Below are 21,984 nucleotides of genomic sequence, written 5' to 3' on the forward strand. Positions count from 1 at the left end.
GTGCATTTGTCTTTCCCAAGGACACAACCCCGACAGTACAGACCTGTTCTTTTCTCAGCTTCCCAAGAAGCACAAACCGACACGGGTATGATGCGTCGAACAACGTAGCAAGGATCCTCACCTGAGGTAACGTGGCTGGCGCTCTAACCGTCTGAGCTTTCGTGGCACCCAAACTGTTCACGGATACTTCCATCACCCAATAATATCTATTCCGTTAAAAAAAAAAAAAAAAAAAAAAAAAAACACAGGACACACAATTATGAACCTAATGGAAAAGATTTTCCATTTTACCGGACTCGAAAACCATTCGAAACTGTAAGTCAGCAGTTGCCATCTACAACAAGTCATGCTATTCGGACCCAATCCTTCACCATTGAATAATATGCAATATGTATACACCGCGGGCATGGGAAGTAACAGGGTTACTATAAAGAAAGAGAAAGTTCACGTTCGGAAATTGCAGTCACCTCGTTTTTCACTCAACATAATGGCGTTCGGCGACCATTGTTGATATATACGGTAAATAAATGTCGTAAATATCGTTAGCGAGGTATTGAGTTAAGATCCTTTATTTTAACTTGACGAAGGTATTTATATTTCAGGTCGACATGATCAATAAATTTCTTGATGTTTGAATACAACACGGTGTCGATAGATTTAAAAGTTAAACCGAAGAGGTGGTCAACGTTTTTATTGTACATGTCCTGATAAGCTTTCTGATAAATTCAGCCTCATGTGAAAGCAAACACAAATTTTCCAAGAGAGGTGTATAAGCTATCTGCAAATCCGACTTATATATTAATTTCAATAAATTATCGCCCCTTGTTCTATCTAGTACGTGCGAGAGACTTTATTTACATACAGCACTATTGGCCGTGTACAGTACGGTACCAAGTCGGGTGGAATACACACGCACAGCAGAATCGGTAAACGCCGTTCTAAGTATTGTCAACAAGGTCTCACTTGGTTGGTAATCCTGTCTTCAATTCGGACTGTCAGCAAACAAACTAGGGAGCAGTAGCAGTTTGATTTAATATAGAGTGTTTTTCTTGCAGGATAGGATTCGGTCCATAATATACATCGTAAAACACCGAGGGAAATATTAGAAGCCTATCAGAAGTATATATACATAGTGTTGGATTGTCTCCAAGGGCTTACAGGGTAAGTAATACTCGTGTGTATTTAGACATTTTCTACACAGCTTATAGTACGTATAATATCTGCACACAGTGTTAAGTATTTTGAAACAATTTTGTCATACTTGTCTCCATATGATTTCTTTTACCGTTAATAGTATAAACAGTTGAGGTGGTACCTTTACTTTGTAATAATTATGTATCATTGTAGTTATAGAATAGTATCTATTTCGTTTGTTTACACGCAAGGTTGATTTAAAAACCCAAATACAATATTGCCCAGCATGCAGACAGGCGAACGTTTTTCAATAACATGAATTTACCTGTGGTACCATCTACCTGTTATATGGAATATGGCTATACCAGCACACCACACTCATGTATAGTGTATTTGCATTGATGTCATATTTATTCGAGCGTTAACTCTCAGCATGCAAATCAAGCGTCCAGGTGTAAATATTCTATAGATATGTCGGGGGAGTATTGAACAGTGACAAAACAACATACAAATTGGATTGCGTGTTCTATTTTACCTCTTGGATACTTTACCAATGTAAGATAATTTGTGTGTTATGCCAAATTCATGCTAGTCTTAACCCTGACTTTTCCTTTGACACTGTACTTGTTTACATTCAAACCCATGAACTATTCTTCCCGTGATAAAAATTTAGTGTTGTGTGCCCGAATAGCAATTTACAATCAATCGCGTATCGTTTAAATGTCACACATACATTCAACAATGCGGGCGTTGCTAAAGTGAAAGTCGATATGGTTATCACGCATGCGCGGTAACTAGGTTGAGTGTTATATTGGGTGTATGCATGTATGTATACACATTATAAAATACTCTACATGAGAGGGAGCTGTTCTATCATGGAGAGTTAAGAAAACATACTAAAATCCTATCACACGCCAAAGGGTTGGCTCCATATAAGACCCCTGTCAATAGGTAGTTTAAATTAAAAGCTTTGTATACGTACTAGCTGTGGAATATCCTAGGATGAATTAAACATCCATATATATCCACATTTACAGCTTTGGGCAGTTTGTTGATCTCCATTGGATTTAAAATTGACATAGTTTCACCGGATTAAGTTATCAAAACATGACTTGTAATAGAGTTATAATCTGGTTAAGCAGCTATCGTAACTAGCTTGCTAAATCTAGACGTGTATAGGATTTACTACACTGAGTATAATGAACCTGACCGGTATTGCGAGGGCATTTAATTATTATGGAAATCAATATTGTTCAGGGACATGCATAGTGAATGAGCAAAACTCAAGTTAATTAATGTGGTAGTTAACTCTTTCCTTCTGAAGATATCACATCGGAAATAACAATCCGCAATTTCCCAAAGATTTGATTCGTTGAAGAACTACTAGTTGCGTTTCTAGGTTAATATTGTAACCCCATGAAATATATAGCGATTACAATAGTTATTAAACGCACGAAAAAAAATGAATGAAATACTTTTCTTGGCATGTATCCGGAAGGTTATCTTTTTGTTATCAACATCCCTTTGTTTGATGTTACTCCTTTCGCTCCAAGTACACGATGGTCTTAGCTTTTTATTATAGGTATGTATAGCTAGCATTGTATGATCATAATTAAGATATCCTTTTATTGATAAAGTGATATAGGCTTCATGTCAGTGTTTATATATACATTAGACTGTGTATCAGATCGGTGTTAAAGTCCAGGGGTTTATTAAAACGTTAACACTTTATCAAAGAAGCACACACTGGGTTTAATTAACTGATTCTTTTAATCTCTGGGTTGCATTGAGGATAGTTTTCAATTTCAACCTTTGATGCTTGATTGGATTTCTACGATATCTTATCACATGGCATTATGTAACATAAAAAGTTACACTTTCGGAAATTTTATTCCATGTTTTTGGAAGTCAATCTACCAAACTTTGAGTTGACATCAATGATCGGCCATGATGAGTGGATGCAAAGCTTTGTTAAGTGTTTGGATTAAGGCTTAGAGTAAAGTAAACCAATAAATGGACGAGTCAACAAGCTCATCGTTAGTACTATAGCAACCCTACTCCTGTAGCTGCTTTCCCTTCCCCTATCAACAGTGTCGGCTAAAGCTGAAGTTACGAAGGCATTTCTGTTGTTTTCCTTTTTCTATAAACAACAGCGTGGGCTATAGCAGTAGTAAATAAGACATTTCTGTTGTTTTCCCTTTTCTATCAACGACAGTGTCGGGTATAGCAGTAGTTACGAAGGCTTTTCTGTTGTTTTCCTTTTTTTATCAACAACAGTGTTGGCTAAAGCAGTAGTTACATTAATTGTACGAAGGCTTTTCTGTTATTTTCTTTTTACTATCAACAACAGTGTTGGTTAAAGCAGTAGTTACGAAGGCTTCTGTGCTGCATTTCTGTCCGTTTCTCTTTCCTATATGTAACAGTTAACGAAAGCTTCTTAACTGACGTTCTAAACAAAGTGTTGTTTCCATGAGAATTTTATCTGTAAGTGTGATTTAAAATATATATACATAATTGTATTTATTTACTGCTTATATCGTTGTAATTAATAAATGCTAGCTAATTTAAAAACCATCTTTTAATTTGCTCACAGTCACCGAATATGGTAATAATTTTATAAATATACAGCTTTACATATTTTGTTGTTTATAAAGTCACAAGGAAAGTCTGTTGTGCTTCATAACGGATATAAGCGAATTCTATAAATTAATTGAGCATTTTTCAGTATTATCATCTTTTCGTGACATTCTCAGCATGGAAAAGTCTCTTTCATGACAGTAAAAAAAGATAAAGTTTAAAAAAAAAGTAATAAAACATGGATGAAAGAATTTGTAATGTTTCGAAGAACTCGGATTTGAAACTTTATGTATTGTACCTTACAAAAATACTACCACGCGTGTATCTCATTAACCGTCATATTGTAGTTGATTTCAATGTGTATGTGATAGTAATAACTATTTACTATGGTTGTGAGACATGTATGATGATAATCGAACCACCGGTTCATGGTATCAATAGCTTACTTCGGTCTTGTGACTTTCCATTGATTTCGAGTTCCACGTGTGTTAACGTCATGGTAGTCATTATCTACTCTCGCTGTCTAATCTAAGAACACAGGATTTGATTTCATGTAGACCACGGTTTAGCAGTTTCCGTGTGGACATTTACAAACTCATTGAATTATTTGTATTACATATAGTTAGGTCTCAATAACCCTAGGCCACTCCAGTCGTAATCAACTAGCACTTTTAAGTTGTAAAGAGCTGGGGAATGGTACCGAATTAGATGGCCAATTTCCCATGTAAAACGACAGGGGAACTATACACCCTTTTTTCGAAACGTTCCGGAAAATACGTTTCATGTCCATTTAAACACTACTCGCGTAACATGTTATCTTTTATATAATACAGGTGTAATTAAGATATAAATAGGGAGTGTTTTGGCCGGTTGTTTAGTTTGCTAGGCAACAGTTAGTGTCGTTTTGTTTACACATGGGAAATATACCAGTATATTCCACGTACTCATTATATACCCCCAGGTTGTAGACTAGCATAGACAATTACATATTTTTGTTGTCCTAAACTTGACCGAAGTATTGTAATTGAATCAATTACCAGGGATGAAATTATATACCATGCGTATAAAAGTGAACTAGCAAGTCCGATTGGACTTCCCCTGAAGTTACACTGCTATTTAATTAGATAGGTATGAATTCTACTGGTAATGATTTATGCGTATTGGAGTAATTAACTGATGTTATCGCCTGGTTGTGTGACAAAGGTTATCGTAGCCACACATCACCCTCGGGTTCTAATGAATACACAACCATAATACGTATGCTTACCTCTGCTTATCTCTGCAATTAAACACTCGCCAACTTTGATGGTGACTTGAGTTTAGAGATCGTTATCTATAAACACTGTACCCCTGCCAGCGGCTTTCTTTTTTGGTTTCATTAAAAAATGTTTTTATTAGAAATCGACTAACTGTTGTGTTTTCCGACAAATGATATAATTAGATTTATGAGCCCACTGGTATATCATAGCGGTCAGTGAAGTTACATCTTGACTTGTAAGCTAGATTAAGTATATTATGAATAATTATTTCGAAGGTTTGGTGTAGATAGAACACGTTATTGGTCAGTACCTTTCCTTGACTCCCTTTCTATATCTACCTCTTACATTAACGTATTAACTTTTCTTGGTCATTGGCTCATTGTATTCGTGTAACAGATGTAACAAACAATGGTGAATTCCCATGTTAGGGATTACAACTCTATAGTTAGGCGTACAGCGTTCCGTAATATGTATATTGTGTATAAGTATTCCAATGAAAAGAGGTGATTATAAGTACATTGTTTTGTAACGCAATGCCAGAACGTTTTCTTGTTATTATAATACCCATTGTTTATATTACTCCAGTTATGGTATGCAATGGCTAGGTATTCTGATAAATTGTTAATATGACCGTATTCATTTCCACAAAAAAACTTAGCAAGGGACAAGCCTACCTTTAAATGGCTGTCATTGCTGGATTTACCTTCTGGCAAAGCCCCATGGTTTTGAAGCTTTGTTAGTACGGTATTATTAACTTGTATTTTAGTTTTGTTGTTAACTACTGTCCACCCTGTGTATCCTTCGTTTTATCTACACCATACATTTAAAGGTCAAATTCAAACACTCATATAGTATATTTGTTAGTTATTAAATGGTATGGTTTGGTGTCACCAGCTCTATGTGTTCATCCTTTAAGAACAGCATGCGGAGTAGAACAGATATATTGGTATTAACGTTAAGTGTAGGTATGAGCTCATATGTCAACACCTGAAGAGATATTTGTACCGATGAATGTTTATAACCCAGTAGAAAGTGTGTAAGTTACTTTTATGGTACACTACCCTTTTATAAAGCAGAATTTGTCAATTATTATGTAAGAAATACGTACAATATTTTACCTTTTTTTAAAAAGAATAATAAATGAATAATAATAAAAACAGTATATGCTATAAAATCAAATATTGACGATACATGCTTTACATTCAACCCCACTTTGCATTTAACTAAAGCTTAACTTAGATATTATCTATCAATATGAAATTTGACCTAGAAAACATAACATAACAAATATTGAAATCACATTACTTCTCAATTATAAACTCTCTATCGTCAACTCTTTGGCGACCCTGCAGGTAACTGGATAACTGAATGAAGTCTTTGTTATGATAATTTCTGAAAGTTATTACTAAGAATGGATTCGTTATATACGAAATGATCCCCCGGAAGAGGTGTACCTCCTAATGATTCCACTGTCACTATAGTCACCAGTGACAGTAATATTAACGCACCTGTTTGAAATATTGATTGCCACTGTACCTGCTGGGACAGTGGTATATCGATCGTCTCTATCCTGACACTCTTACTATGATCTGACCCGTTTGTGATTGAAATTAATATTCATTCCATTTCATGACAAGTGCTGTAAACTTGACGTGTAATTGGATTGGTTACTAGTTTTTAATACTTACATGTCTGGCTTTACTTCATAACTCTAGGTGGACCTTATTTTATTCTCATCTTTTATCTCAATACATTTATTTCTGCACGAGAAATTACCACAGGATAAATGTATCAGTATTTGTTACATTATGCTTAGTTTGTTTTTTACTGGGTACAATGAATGAACGCGTTGCTCATGCTTTGAATTATGTGTTAGTTAGAATGGGTTTATTTCATCAATTAACTCTCCACTTTAATGTATACACCCGTAGATCTAATTTAACTATTAATGACTTCGTACTTGGTGATTTCTGTATAAGTACACCTTATGAGTTATACACGGTGTAGGTCTACTTGGTCTCTACACTAAAGAACTACCTTTAACTTCCATATCAGTATGGCTTGTGAATCTTACACAGTAAAGATATTTTTTTATTTCTGAATTAGTACGTCTGATGGATTCTGTACCAGGTGTCTAGACTTGTAAGGTGTATCTACCTGATACCACACTAGTAAGGTGTATCTACCTGATACCATACTAGTAAGGTGTATCTACCTGATACCACACTAGTAAGGTGTATCTACCTGATGCCATACTAGTAAGGTGTATCTACCTGATACCACACTAGTAAGGTGTATCTACCTGATACCACACTAGTAAGGTGTATCTACCTGATACCACACTAGTAAGGTGTATCTACCTGATACCACACTAGTAAGGTGTATCTACATGATACCACACTAGTAAGGTGTATCTACCTGATACCATACTAGTAATGTGTATCTACATGATACCACACTAGTAAGGTGTATCTACCTGATACCATACTAGTAAGGTGTATCTACATGATATCACACTAGTAAGGTGTATCTACATGATACCACACTAGTAAGGTGTATCTACCTGATACCATACTAGTAATGTGTATCTACCTGATACCATACTAGTAAGGTGTATCTACCTGATACCACACTAGTAAGGTGTATCTACCTGATACCACACTAGTAAGGTGTATCTACATGATACCACACTAGTAAGGTGTATCTACCTGATACCATACTAGTAATGTGTATCTACCTGATACCACACTAGTGAGGTGTATCTACCTGATGCCACACTATTAAGGTGTATCTACATGATACCATACTAGTAAGGTGTATCTACCTGATACCATACTAGTAAGGTGTATCTACATGATATCACACTAGTAAGGTGTATCTACATGATACCACACTAGTAAGGTGTATCTACCTGATACCATACTAGTAATGTGTATCTACCTGATACCACACTAGTAATGTGTATCTACATGATACCACACTAGTAAGGTGTATCTACATGATACCATACTAGTAAGGTGTATCTACATGATACCACACTAGTAAGGTGTATCTACCTGATACCATACTAGTAATGTGTATCTACATGATACCATACTAGTAAGGTGTATCTACCTGATACCATACTAGTAATGTGTATCTACATGTTACCATACTAGTAAGGTGTATCTACATGATACCATACTAGTAAGGTGTATCTACCTGATACCACGCTAGTAAGGTGTATCTACATGATACCACGCTAGTAAGGTGTATCTACCTGATACCATACTAGTAAGGTGTATCTACATGATACCATGCTAGTTAGGTGTATCTACATGATACCATACTAGTAAGGTGTATCTACCTGATGCCACACTAGTAAGGTGTATCTACATGATACCATACTAGTAAGGTGTATCTACATGATACCATACTAGTAAGGTGTATCTACCTGATACCATACTAGTAATGTGTATCTACCTGAAGTCTTTGTTATGATAATTTCTGAAAGTTATTACTAAGAATGGATTCGTTATATACGAAATGATCCCCCGGAAGAGGTGTACCTCCTAATGATTCCACTGTCACTATAGCCACCAGCGACAGTAATATTAAAGCACCTGTTTGAAATATTGATTGCCACTGTACCTGCTGGGACAGTGGTATATCGATCGTCTCTATCCTGACACTCTTACTATGATCTGACCCGTTTGTGATTGAAATTAATATTCATTCCATTTCATGACAAGTGCTGTAAACTTGACGTGTAATTGGATTGGTTACTAGTTTTTAATACTTACATATCTGGCTTTACTTCATAACTCTAGGTGGACCTTATTTTATTCTCATCTTTTATCTCAATACATTTATTTCTGCACGAGAAATTACCACAGGATAAATGTATCAGTATTTGTTACATTATGCTTAGTTTGTTTTTTACTGGGTACAATGAATGAACGCGTTGCTCATGCTTTGAATTATTTGTTAGTTAGAATTGGTTTATTTCATCAATTAACTCTCCACTTTAATGTATACACACGTAGATCTAATTGAACTATTATTGACTTTGTACTTGGTGATTTCTGTATAAGTACACCTTATGAGTTATACACGGTGTAGGTCTACCTTTAACTTCCATATCAGTATGGCTTGTGAATCTTACACAGTAAAGGTATTTTTTTTATTTCTGAATTAGTACGTCTGATGGATTCTGTACCAGGTGTCTAGACTTGTCAGGTGTATCTACCTGATGCCACACTAGTAAGGTGTATCTACCTGATACCACACTAGTAAGGTGTATCTACCTGATACCACACTAGTAAGCTGTATCTACATGATACCACACTAGTAAGGTGTATCTACATGATACCACACTAGTAAGGTGTATCTACCTGATGCCATACTAGTAAGGTGTATCTACATGATACCATACTAGTAAGGTGTATCTACCTGATACCACACTAGTAAGGTGTATCTACCTGATACCACACTAGTAAGGTGTATCTACCTGATGCCACACTAGTAAGGTGTATCTACCTGATACCACACTAGTAAGGTGTATCTACCTGATACCACACTAGTAAGGTGTATCTACATGATACCACACTAGTAAGTGTACAGATGTATCTACATGATACCACACTAGTAAGGTGTATCTACATGATACCACATAGTAAGGTGTATCTACCTGATGCCATACTAGTAAGGTGTATCTACTGATCCATACTGGTAAGGTGATCTACCTGATCAACACTAGTAAGGTGTATCTACATGATACCAACTAGTAAGGTGTATCTACCCTGATACCACGTAGTAAGGTGTATCTACCTGATACCACACTAGTAAGGTGTATCTACATGATACCATACTAGTAAGGTGTATCTACCTGATACCATACTAGTAAGGTGTCTCGACCTGATTCCACACTAGTACGGTGTATCTGCCCATGTCACACTATTAAGGCGTATCTACCCGATGCCACACTAGTAAGGTGTTTCTACCTGATGCCACACTAGTAAGGTGTGTCTACCTGATGCCACACTAATAAGGTGTGTCTACCTGATGCCACGTACACTAGTAAGGTGTCTCGACCTGATGACACACATGTAATTGGTGGTGAACTCTTTCATCTTGTACTGTCTAGTGACCAGAGACAATGACAACAGCACTTTAGCAGCAATTTCTGTATTAGATAATCATGTGATGTACCACTGGTCTGCGTAACGGAACAATATTTGGGAATAACTATCATTTATTTTAGTTAGATTTCCGACTATACGACAATAAGTGAACACTATCAGAGGAGGTTTATATAACCCCACTAAGGACAATATTGTCACTGTGTACCAGCCTACAATTAGGCCTACTTGTTGTACTGATACATTGTGTCCTGTCGTCGCGACGGCCAAGGTGCCACAGTTTTGTATCGTCAACAGAGGATCTGGCAATTCTGAAGTGTCTACAGAAGCTTTTCACAGGACACAATTGGTACATCGGCTGTATTTGTAATACACCGTGTTATATCTATAGCGACTGTTATGTAAATATGTTTAGAGATTTAAGTAAGGTTACAGGTGATCTGTATCACCTGTTCACCTGTAATAGGAGTTACTAATCACCTACTGGAACTGTAGTTTGTATCGTTGTCCTTCCCTTGATACCACGACCTGAGACACAGTGTACACAGTACTTAGAAGTTATGTCAACATTTGCCTGTTAAATTGTATCTTGTGGAACACTTGGTCAAAGAACCCAAAGTTTGTAAGGAATTCTGCCCTGATACTCGCGTGGAGTTGTTGATTTGTAAGGATACAATCTAGCATATTTCTCGTATGACGTCCATTGTTGATTCTGGAGTATGGAATGCTCTCTCCTACATGCCATCAATAGTTGATACGAGAGTATGGAATCTTCCATACCTTCCGCACAACATTAATAGATGATATGGCAGTATGGTATCTTCATTATCTCCCGCATGGCATCAATTGTTGATTCGGGAGTATGCAATCTTCTATAACTCCCGAATGTTTATTCAAGAGTAAGGAATCTTCTATATCTCAAGCATGACCTCAATGGCTAATATGGAAGTATGAAACCTTCCATATTTCCCGCATGACATAAATGGTTGATTCAGGAGTACGGTATCCTCCATATTAACCGCAATGACATCAGTGATTGAATCAACAGTATGCATTCGTTCATATCTCCCGCATGACATCCATTTTTATTTCTTGAAGATGGAATTATCCATATGTCCCATGTTGCGTTCATTGGTAATAATGGACTATCAAATCTGTCATATCTTTCGCATGACGTCCGATACATATAAGTGTATATAAATCCGCTTTGATCGCATGTAGTTTCGTAATACAAAACCTGTCAACAACGCAAATTAAGACGGGTTGACAAACAATTCAGATAAAGTCAATGAATGGACAATGACCTAAAATAGGTACACCGATTATAGACACAGTAGATTAATAAAAATTACTGGAGTCTTGAAAAAAATGAATGTGTTGACAGCGATTTTAGAAAGTTGTGTAGCTTCAAGGTTAATGGTTGACTCGTCTTAACCTGTGTGAAGACAGACTGCTTTGTCCTCGTATATTTAATGGGTCCTGACATTTTGTTTGGCTTCACACAGCAACACGACAAGTCCCTGGATAGGAACGGTCCCAACCCGAATGTTTAAAATACAATTAAATGATTAGCTTGTTTACAAACGTTACTCTTCCAAACATGTTTCCATACAAATTTGATATTAATCGCTCAATTGGAGCTTCGCCGACGTTTAAATCGCTTCAGTTCAGTGATTTGTTGCTCTAAGAATGCATTTAACAAGTTTATTTTGTGGTTATGACATTAATATATTCTCGTTTACTTAGGAGTTTAGAGTATTTTTCTAACCCTTCCACAAGGTTGGCTTCGTCTAACAATGTTTCACCGCTTTATATGTATATTACGTTAGAATATTTTACACTATTATGTGTTAGTTCCTCTGTGCTTGACAACGTTTTATGTTTCACACTATGATGTGTCTAGTCCTCTGAAATTGACGACATTGTATTTTTCTATAAGCATATGGTAGTAAATTTAGTAACAAATTAAGTTAAATGTTTAAAGGAGAGTTAGATAATTTACAACAGAATTCTATTAGAGTAAACAGAAACCTGTTCCAAACTTTTTTGTCCCATGATAATTGTCTTTAATTCTTCATTTCCAACTTTAAAACATGGAGGCCAATATAGCATTCCAGAAACGACAAAAGACTGTTGTGTAGTTCTATAAGTAAGAACTGGTTGACCTTGGCTACGATATACAAATGAAACAAGACTATTAGTCCGTGTATTGTTATGGTTACCAGGTAAATTAATCTAGACAAGAAAATGTACCTACTGGTCACTGTTAGCCCCGCTAAGTGGTATGTTACATATTCACACAATACTAATACGGTTTTATCATTGTTAGACACAGACTGTTACATTTATACTTGAATAGGTCAGCTGAAATCACATGTTTAGTATTTGTATCGTAACATAGACATAAACAGGTTTATCGTGAGTTTAAATAACGTTATGATTGTGATTTGGTCTCTGTTTAATGAATGCTGGTGGGAGCTATGGAACTGGTATTTAAAACTAAAGAAAGTAAGCTGACGGTTGTACCCACTTAAAGTTCATAGTAAATACGTCCACAGTAGACAGATAGATAAGATTAAACGGAAACCTCTTCAGGTGTTTGACATGAGCCTATTTGTCTTGTGGTGATGGTGTAGTACGTTGTTAGTTCTAGCTCAGAGGAGGGTCGATCACCAAGCAAAACTGTTGTAAGATACTAGGACTTCAAATAGCAACCAACCTAATCTCTCGCGTGTAATCCATTAACCTCCAGGGCCACAAATAATATATTGATTTGTTTTACAATTTTCTTGAGTCGTTATAGAGATTGACAGGGCACAGAGTCTTGGTAGGCTATTCCACAGACAGCCACATGATCGACGAGAGACAGGGATTAGTACTGGTTTTCCGAAAGTAGCTTTGTAACATCACTATGCATCATTCTCATTCTTTGAAATGTAAATTAAATACAGATTTAATGGAATTCCTAAACTTAACTGTTGTTTATGATAGTATGGTTAAAAGTACTAAGATTTGTGCTTTACATCGAACATTAGCAACACTTGAGTACTGACAAGGAGCCTCATGTACGCAGGTGGGGGCTCATTGTTCAGTTACTATGCATATTTTAACAGTATATTGCCTCTGTATAATATAAATGATGCCTCCAACAGGACAAATCAAAGCAGTATACATTGTATACGCTACAAATTTTCGTTAGAAGGAATATTTATTGTTTCTCACATCGTCAGATTGACGTTGGAAATAATATCGACTTCTGAACGCCATGGATGATCAATATTAACAATGAGAAAATTAAAAACAATTTGCTCTTTAAAGAAACGCGCTAGATCGCCGGTTGTCTGTCAGGTTGCCAGCTATTGGGAGAAGGTCTAGTGTTATGTTGTTGGTCATTGTAATTTTTATTTTTAATATTGCAAGGGTCTCTGTTGTTGTTTTAAAAATGTGAAGGATTTAGATCAATAACTGGGTTAGGACTTATTTATATATATCAGCAGCTGAGAGCAGAATCCTGTTGATAAATTCATTCAATTAAGGGATTTTTTAAAATACTTTATAGATATGTATTATACAGCTATACAGTAAGTACTGTTAATCTACACAGATTATTATGTACTTTATATCTATAGATATGTACTATGCATTTATACAGATATGGACTATACATCTCTACAGATATGTACTATACATCTATAAAGAGATGTTCTTTTCTATAATCTGTGATAATTTGCCTGTTATTCCAAGATAGATTTGTTACCAGACATGAAAGACATTATTCTACTTTTAGTCTTCCAAGGAAATAAAGTGTTAAAATAAATTCGTATAAGGATCTAAAATGCATGTATCATTGTTTTGGTTAGCAGCTTGCTTAAGAAAAAATATATGAAAGTATGGCGGATATGCTTACAACCACCTAAATTATATAGTCTCATTTACATCTGAAAGACGATAGGTACACATGCACTCGATGACTTCATGTCTTGAATAGACCAGATATGAGAATGCGAAGGTTATGTATAGATTATGTTTAAATTTGGTTCCCTGATGTTGTACCATTGACCTTAAGTTTTCTGGGTGTAACAACAATGTGGCAAGGTTGTTCAACGAAATGAAGGCCACGTGAGCAATATTAGCTATAACCATTCACCAAAGATCCAAAAGGTGATTTATATTTATGGCAGTGTTTGGAATGTAAGTCTACTTGTTGTTAAACTTGTTTGATTAAATGTTATTTGACATACCCTGAGGGACACAGGGACATTGGTGTCAAGAAAACAATCAAAAAAAGGACACATGTTACGATTGCTGTTAACACTGTAATGTGAAAATCAAGTACATTCCCACCATTTCGTATCTAACCTATCTAAACTTTGATGTCAGTAACATATGTACCTACTGAGGTATTATTACTGCAGACGCTGTAAGTGTAGCTAATGGTAGTTTACCACTAAGGAGACAGACAATATATGTCTACTAGATAGATGGACCTTCTAGGGAAAACTATTGTGACCTGTTTGGTTGTTCTTCGCACCTGCTGGGAGATATTTAAACCGTTTGGGAGTTATTTCAATTTCTTGGAGCTACTACATCTTCTAGGAAGTATTTACACCTGCTGGGAGCTATTAAACCGCCATTGAGTTATCACATCTTCTGGGAGCTATTTGCACCTTTCTTGGAACTATTTACACCTTACGGGAGCTATTACACTCTCTAGAAGCTATTGCCCCTGCTGTGGCTATTACACATTTTTTGAACTATTTACATCTTCTATGAGCCATTTTCATCGTTATTGGTTTATTTTGTCCCATTTACATCGATAAGCTCTATGCTGTACCCATAAGGAGGGTAGTATGTAGCTACTCACTAATCCGGTACCTAAGCGGACTATACATTATACATGTGTACCTTTACGCATTATCTTTAACCCAGTATTTTAATGCGGATTAACTTACTTTTAGATTTAGGTCGGATTTGAATCCAGTAATTAGAAAGTCATTGTAAAGTTTTGTATAGGATATGTAAAGGGCGAACCAAGTGTGTGGAGTTAGCAATTCTCACACCTTTTATTTTCGGATAAACATGTGTTATTTTTTGTTCCCAGAAGTACTGTGATCGTTACATTTGCATGTCTGCACGGAATCTGGGGATTGTATGCCTAATAATATTCCTAATCAATTAATAGTTAATCAAGGTGTTTAAATAACATGTCTAGAAAAAATATTTCCTAGAATTCTGTAACTTCACATGAAGGATGTTGTGGTAAATACTCGTGATATACTTTCTATGATCGCTGTCATGTCCGTCATGTGGAACATGGTGTTGTCTACCTTTCATTTTAAGTCGACTTTTCATTTTCTCATTAACTTTGGGAAGGTAGCATGTCGCATTTTTTAATTGGTTTCGTGCGATTTATGACATTTGGTATCCAATTTATATGAACCACGGCGTAACATGCTTTCTGTATCACAAACACTGACTGTGTTGATTTACCTCCATGGCGCGTACTGTAAATGGTACTCGGACCTCACTATATACAAACCCCTTGGTCCTTAGTTGTGTGGTCAACATTTGTCCGGAGAATAAATTTCTTGTAATCTATGTTCTGTGTTTAATACTCATACCTTCGGGTGAGTTTCGATGGATGTTATACATGATATATAACCGGCCTATATAGTCTTCCAGTCCTTAGAAATAAAATTCTTTCTTTTCATACAACCGCCAATTTAAATTTCTATGTGTACCAGTTACGTAAGTATTTTAAATGGAAATAAAATTGCTTTTTCAAGTTAGCTAATTATTGCAATAAAGATTAATGGAATACCGTTTATATGCAAGTTCAAGTGTTTCTAATTTAGATAGCAGCAATAAAAATCAATTGAGTTTTTAATGTAAAGTAAATGTTTTACTTTAAATCAACCATGTTTTGATGTTAAATATTGAGGTGTATGAGCTTTATCAGAGAGTATTTCTTCACAATTTCACGTGTTTTACTCTGGAACCGTTTGAAAGTACTTTGCACTGGCCCGCCAGTGACATTACTTACCATACGGAATGTAACAACTAGTACCACAGTCTTCAAAGAAACATGTCAACGAAAATACATTGATAGGTTCAAGCTTTGAACACAAATCCGTCATCTAAACATTAGATGTTTCGTTTAGAACTTACACATCGCGTTCAAAGAGGGAATCCTCGTTAAACTTCACATTCGTGTTAATGTATTTACCCAGTGTATTGGTAACTCGGTAAACTTACCTGGCTATTTCTCTAACACTTCGAGGTGAAAAACGAGGTGATCTACAAAACAATGGTAAAAAACGTGTACAGGCGAATCATACTCAAACTAACATTCCTATGTTCATTTAAAGCTATATAGTAATCGATACATACACTTTTAGAAATTCAAAAAAAGGACAACTCGGACACACAGTGTCAAGCTGAAGATATGGTTCTATATATACATATACGTAAATGAATTGGCGACGAGGTGCGCCTGAAGTCAATGAAAGCGAATTGTTAAAGGCACGGTCCTAGTTACCGGTGGATGATAGCACGAATGTCTCACAACAGCTTGTATGTCGTCGCGTGGTGAGGGATTTACCACTTTTCTCTCAGTTACCCGTTAATCTGTACAGAATCTAAGGAACAAAAAGCACCATAATGCGCTGATCGGACACCGAAATCGATCGGCAATCTGACTACTATTGAAATTGGAAATATTGATAAGAAAGTCACAGCAATTTCTTCTGTAAGTATCAAAGTCATGATTTTGTCTTTATTTCAACCTAGCGTAATGTCAATAGCTCCGTGCTATCTAAAGACATGTAATATTGATAAGCCGCGCAGTCGTCCGTATAACCCTGACAAGGCGACAAGAAGCGTGGCATTGACAACACCGGCTATGCCTGACGAATTAGATAAAATCCCTTGGCTGTATATCTATACCACCATTCCTGGGACACTTACTGTTTTAGTGAATACAAATACCACGACTTTTTGTAGAAGTCACATCGTATATAGTTACCATTATCTACAATATACTTGTATAATGATTTGTTGCATAGCATGGTGTAAAATAGTTCTGATCTTTGTCCAATGTTTGGACAGTATTGTGAATTTGTCTACCGAAAACGATGATACATAGCGTTAGTTGTTGACACAATGTAATTCTACACTAAACAAGGTGTTGTCAGGCTGGTATCACGCTCTGTAATACCTAATTATAGTCAGAATAATGTACTAAGGTAAAATAATGATAGGGGTACCGTGACTCTGAAATGGAATAGATAAGGAACAAACGGTACAATGAATGAGAACATTAACTCTACATAATGTATGTATGACTCATTGTCTGTCATCATAATTTAATTTTTTTTGAGTGTATAAGAAAATGTTAAAAAACTACTACTACATCATACAATTGCAATTTATATTACTTCTCTTCCTCATATAAATATAACAATAATGCATACATATAACAATCGGTTTAAACCGAGGAAAGCACCTAGTTACCTGGCTATCAATGGAAATGGGATTTTATAGCAGTTATGTTAATTAGGACGTTCAGACTTTAACTAAGACTCGATGTCGTTACTATTACGACAATAAAACCGAATCCCCATATCGTATTACGTTATGGAAGGCGTTTTCATCTTGTATAACACGATTTTCTTTCTCATGCTGTTAAGACGTTTTAATATCTTACTATTTGCTACCAAACCCCGTAATAAACGTGACTTCGTTGACCTCACGACTGCTACGTCTCCTTCAGTAGGAGCATACTTTACACCAGAGGCAGGAGCATTCGTTCCTCATGGAAACTGATGGGTTAAGGACTTTGGTGAATATGCGGTATACCTACATCACCTTCTCGTACTGTTTACATGCTATTATTATGATTCAGTACTGGAAAAATTATTTATACCTTAATAAATCAATACTTCTATTGAAAATGTTCTCGTGAAACAAAGGGCTTTACTTCATCATTACTTTGACAGGACACATCCTACTGGATTAGCCGGAAACTATTACCCTACCTATTAATCAGGTGTTTGTTGGTGTAACTTCAGTCTCCTTTGATTGTTAATTTGTTAAAACTCTCTACGAAAATATAGACTAACCACAAATAGATCTAGACAATTTCTAAACATTAGCTAGGCAAGTGATCAAAATACTATATCATTTTGCCATATGAATGTAGGGTGGACCATATGCGGTGTTACATGGGTAGCATTCACTACATTAATCGTTGTTATGAATTATTCTAGATTAATACTGTTCCAAGTAGTTGATATACAATATGGTTGTATTAGTCCTAAAAGGCACTTGTTTAGCCTTGATTTGAAATGTTTAATTATATATAGAAACCCTATTGTGATAGATTAGTACACTTTTTTTCTGGTAATCTGGCATGGTTTCCTAAATACTTTTACAACTACCGTTTAGCCTAATCTAGCTATATTAATTGATCAATGAACACAATGTCAATGGGCACATGAACAATCTCGGATTAATATGTCCAATCTTTTGAGCATACAAGTAAAGTGTACTTGATAAGTAAGACATAATTGAAAAGAACGAAATTATATTGTGATATTATCTAGGTTTTATGAAATGTTAAAGATCAGGCAGACCATCGCTTTGAATCCCCAATTGTCTTTACCATCGCTTTAATTGTTAACAAAGTTTGAAACTGTTTAAATATTTGCTTTAAGCTTGTTTTGTGATACCAGAAAACAAGTTTGTACCTCTGATAACATTGTATAACAGCAAAGCAATAGTAAAAGTTCATATGTCCACTTTTCTGCGAGTATAAATCACACACCCCCCTCCCCCAAAAGTAAGATATCGACAACATGTAATTGAACAAGAAACGACAGATCTAACTTAGTATTCATGTTTGAGACAATTATAATGTGAGGATCAAACGCAGAGCTAACACTTGTAGAAAGGTAGATCGATCGTATGGTATTATCTAAATGTCGCCGCATTATTGGGAAATGAGCATTTCACATTTAAAGGTTTTGTCTGTGTTAACCCGATACGCTAGTGACTATGAATATATAACTAAGACTGATTATTTGAGCAATCTCATTTAGCTTAGTTTACAGGTTCCACAAACCAGTTACTATGTTACTCACGCGGGTTTGTTTATTGATATTAACTTTATACCAAACTATGCATTCTGTAAATACATTAAGACATATCTTGCAATGTGTCTCTGGTGTTACGTGGATAAATTCCTAGTTTTCGGGTCAACAGAGCGACCACAAAGTAACCAAGTTAGTGAATTAATATAATAGCAGGTCTACAGCCACATAATCATGTTATATGTTATACATGCTGTTGGAAAATGATAACGTTTAAGCTGTATAAAAGAGATTCTGAGTAGTATTAAATAATTGATGTTTTCCAGTGCTCATAAATGAGTCCAAGGTTGTTGTTGGTGTGAAATATAACATTTTTGGGATTGATCCGACGATATGGAATCCTTGTCCAAGTTGTTCGTATAAATTACAACGATAATCTTTAAAGCCATTTCTATATTCATAATCACAGTTTTGTTTTATTCACGAGATGCCATTTCAGTTTGATATATCTTTATTCATATTGCAATATTGTAATATCGTCATACAACACTTTGATATAGTCATATAACAGTTTAATATAGTCATGTAACACTTTAATATCGTCATATAGCAGCTTAATATAGTAATATAAAAGTGAAATATTTTTGAAATTGTATCACGTATATAAAAATAGGTTCTGGCAACATTCTTTTATTTATATTCCAAAGTTTGCTATACATTTAAATCATACATATATATATATATATGTTATCCTTATGCTTCGCTGTTATGTTCTGTTTTTCATTTGTCCGGACCCATGTTTTTCGAAATCGCGTAATACCAATGCCTACTGTTGACCTAGATAAAAATTGAAATGTTTAACATGCTTGCCAAGGAAATGAAGCAGATTGCTCTGTCCAGTATCATTACAACGTCCGCGTGTCATTTGGGGATCAGGTGCGATTCGGCACCGTTTGATGACTTAAAGTGATCTTTGTGTATTTATATAATATACATTGCTTGTTGGAATGGGTGTAGAGATGACCAGTGGTCCTAGATGTTACACAAAAGGTTACATGGTTTATATATTTGAAGATGATACTATAATCCATGGTACCTGTAATGTCCTCGCCATGATGTAAGTGTCTATACTGTTCTGGTGCACTACATTGAATACATTACATACAGCATTGCTTACGGAAGAATGTATTGTTTCAGGTTTCAACCCACCAAAACACCGTTCCTATAGGAAGTATTCATGAAAAGTGTCAGAAATGGTAAGTATTATTTAACTTTTATGTGAACTGTAATACAAATTGTTTTGTGATCCGTAGATGTAGACTTTCAGAGCATTATTTCTATTAGATTTGAGTTTGCTTTTTTCGTGCCTCAGATTTCAGGCATGAAATCTAATGATTTATCACTAGTATTGCTATTGTTTAAATCAGACAGAAAACAAAGGAAACAATGAAGGTTATAAAAAGTAGTGTTATCAACAAGAACTGGTGTAAAGCCAGGGATGATACTATCAAGTTTAATATGGAAATAAGTAAAACTCGAGACGAGAATATATGATTGCAATTTCCCGGAAATACTAAGTAACAAGAATAGCCGTTAGCAAACACTATCATCCAGACGGAACCACGACAAATATAATATTTGTTAACCCTAATATGAAATCTAGTATTATGACCACCGCTTATCACTCTGTGTAGCCCTGTTTGTAATTATTTACTATCAGAGCATTTCCTTGAATGCATATGATGAACATTATTATCCATGGTAAATAAGCAATGTCGTTTTGAACATAACTTGTCATACGTTGTTTAATAACGAATCAGCAAATGCAGTCCCACGGTAGCTTTTAATTTCGTGTAAGTGTATATTTTCGTTGCAGAACATGCTAGGTATGAAGGTGAACAGGGTAGGTCTCTTACCAACCGATGTGCTAGATTGTGATATTTTAGAGCTTCGCATCACTATTAATGTTGTCCTACATTCTGTTGCTCATTAGTGTATTCATGTAAAATATACATTGTTGTACTTTGTTGCAACTTCAACATTCCGATGACGTTACATTGTTTACTGGCTCCTCGTTGTGTCTGTACTGACTGACACGAAGGCTACTTTGGTATTACTCAGTATTATTATTATTTTTTTTTATGTTGATATATGATGATATATAGTACAGCAACATCAAATAATACCAGCTATGAATAGCGTTTTACGAAAAATGGCAAGTTACGCATACAAATTCTACTTTCACTTTGTCACCGCATTCCTGATCGAAGCCGCGATCGACTGTCATTGTCAACGACGGAGGATTTTCCTGAATTTACCTAAATGATTTCTGTGAAAAACTAAGGGGAAAGTTTTAAAGCCAAAAACGCCGTAGTTGGGCCTCCTCTACAATAAATCAACATTTTTGAAGGGAATCTTTAAAATCAATCAGATGTATAGGACTTTTTAAATGAATATTGATATACACTTTCCAATGATTACAGAAATATCTTTGACAAAAGTGATTTAGAGGTTGCACTTTACAAAAAAATAAAAAAAAAAAAAAAAAAAAAAAAATTTTTAACGGTATTGATGTTGCTGCATCTACCAATCACGTGACCTCACCCATTATGCGAGTGACCTGAAAGGGCCGTCGTCATACAGAGAATAATGTGTACTTTCAAATTAAATGCTTATTGAGCACGTACAATATTGTAAATAGGGAAAAAGAGGAGAATTTAGTGTCGAAGTTAAGGTGCTTATAATTATAACGAAGGACAACATTAACAGTGATGCGTTTGAATATATAATATTGTCTCTAGGACA

The 21,984-nt window shown here is 35.4% G+C and overlaps 1 protein-coding gene across 23 annotated transcripts in view; it reads left to right on the plus strand.

The window, feature by feature from the left end:
- Nucleotides 1-838: 838 nt before the first annotated feature.
- Nucleotides 839-21,984, plus strand: part of LOC117337344 — a 73,670-nt gene continuing 52,524 nt past the window's right edge. For 10 of the 23 annotated variants that reach the window (XM_033898275.1, XM_033898281.1, XM_033898285.1 and 7 more), the window contains exons 1-3: nt 868-966; nt 1,056-1,161; nt 20,377-20,435. In XM_033898275.1, the coding sequence (XP_033754166.1) occupies nt 20,433-20,435 (3 nt within the window). In that variant the 5' untranslated portion in view covers nt 868-966; nt 1,056-1,161; nt 20,377-20,432. Of the gene's footprint in view, nt 967-1,000; nt 1,162-20,376; nt 20,436-21,984 lie in introns of those variants that run through there. The other 13 variants (XM_033898289.1, XM_033898293.1, XM_033898290.1 and 10 more) reach the window with 4 other exon arrangements.

The sequence above is a fragment of the Pecten maximus genome, chromosome 11 (assembly GCF_902652985.1).
Source record: "Pecten maximus chromosome 11, xPecMax1.1, whole genome shotgun sequence".
NCBI lineage: Eukaryota > Metazoa > Mollusca > Bivalvia > Pectinida > Pectinidae > Pecten > Pecten maximus.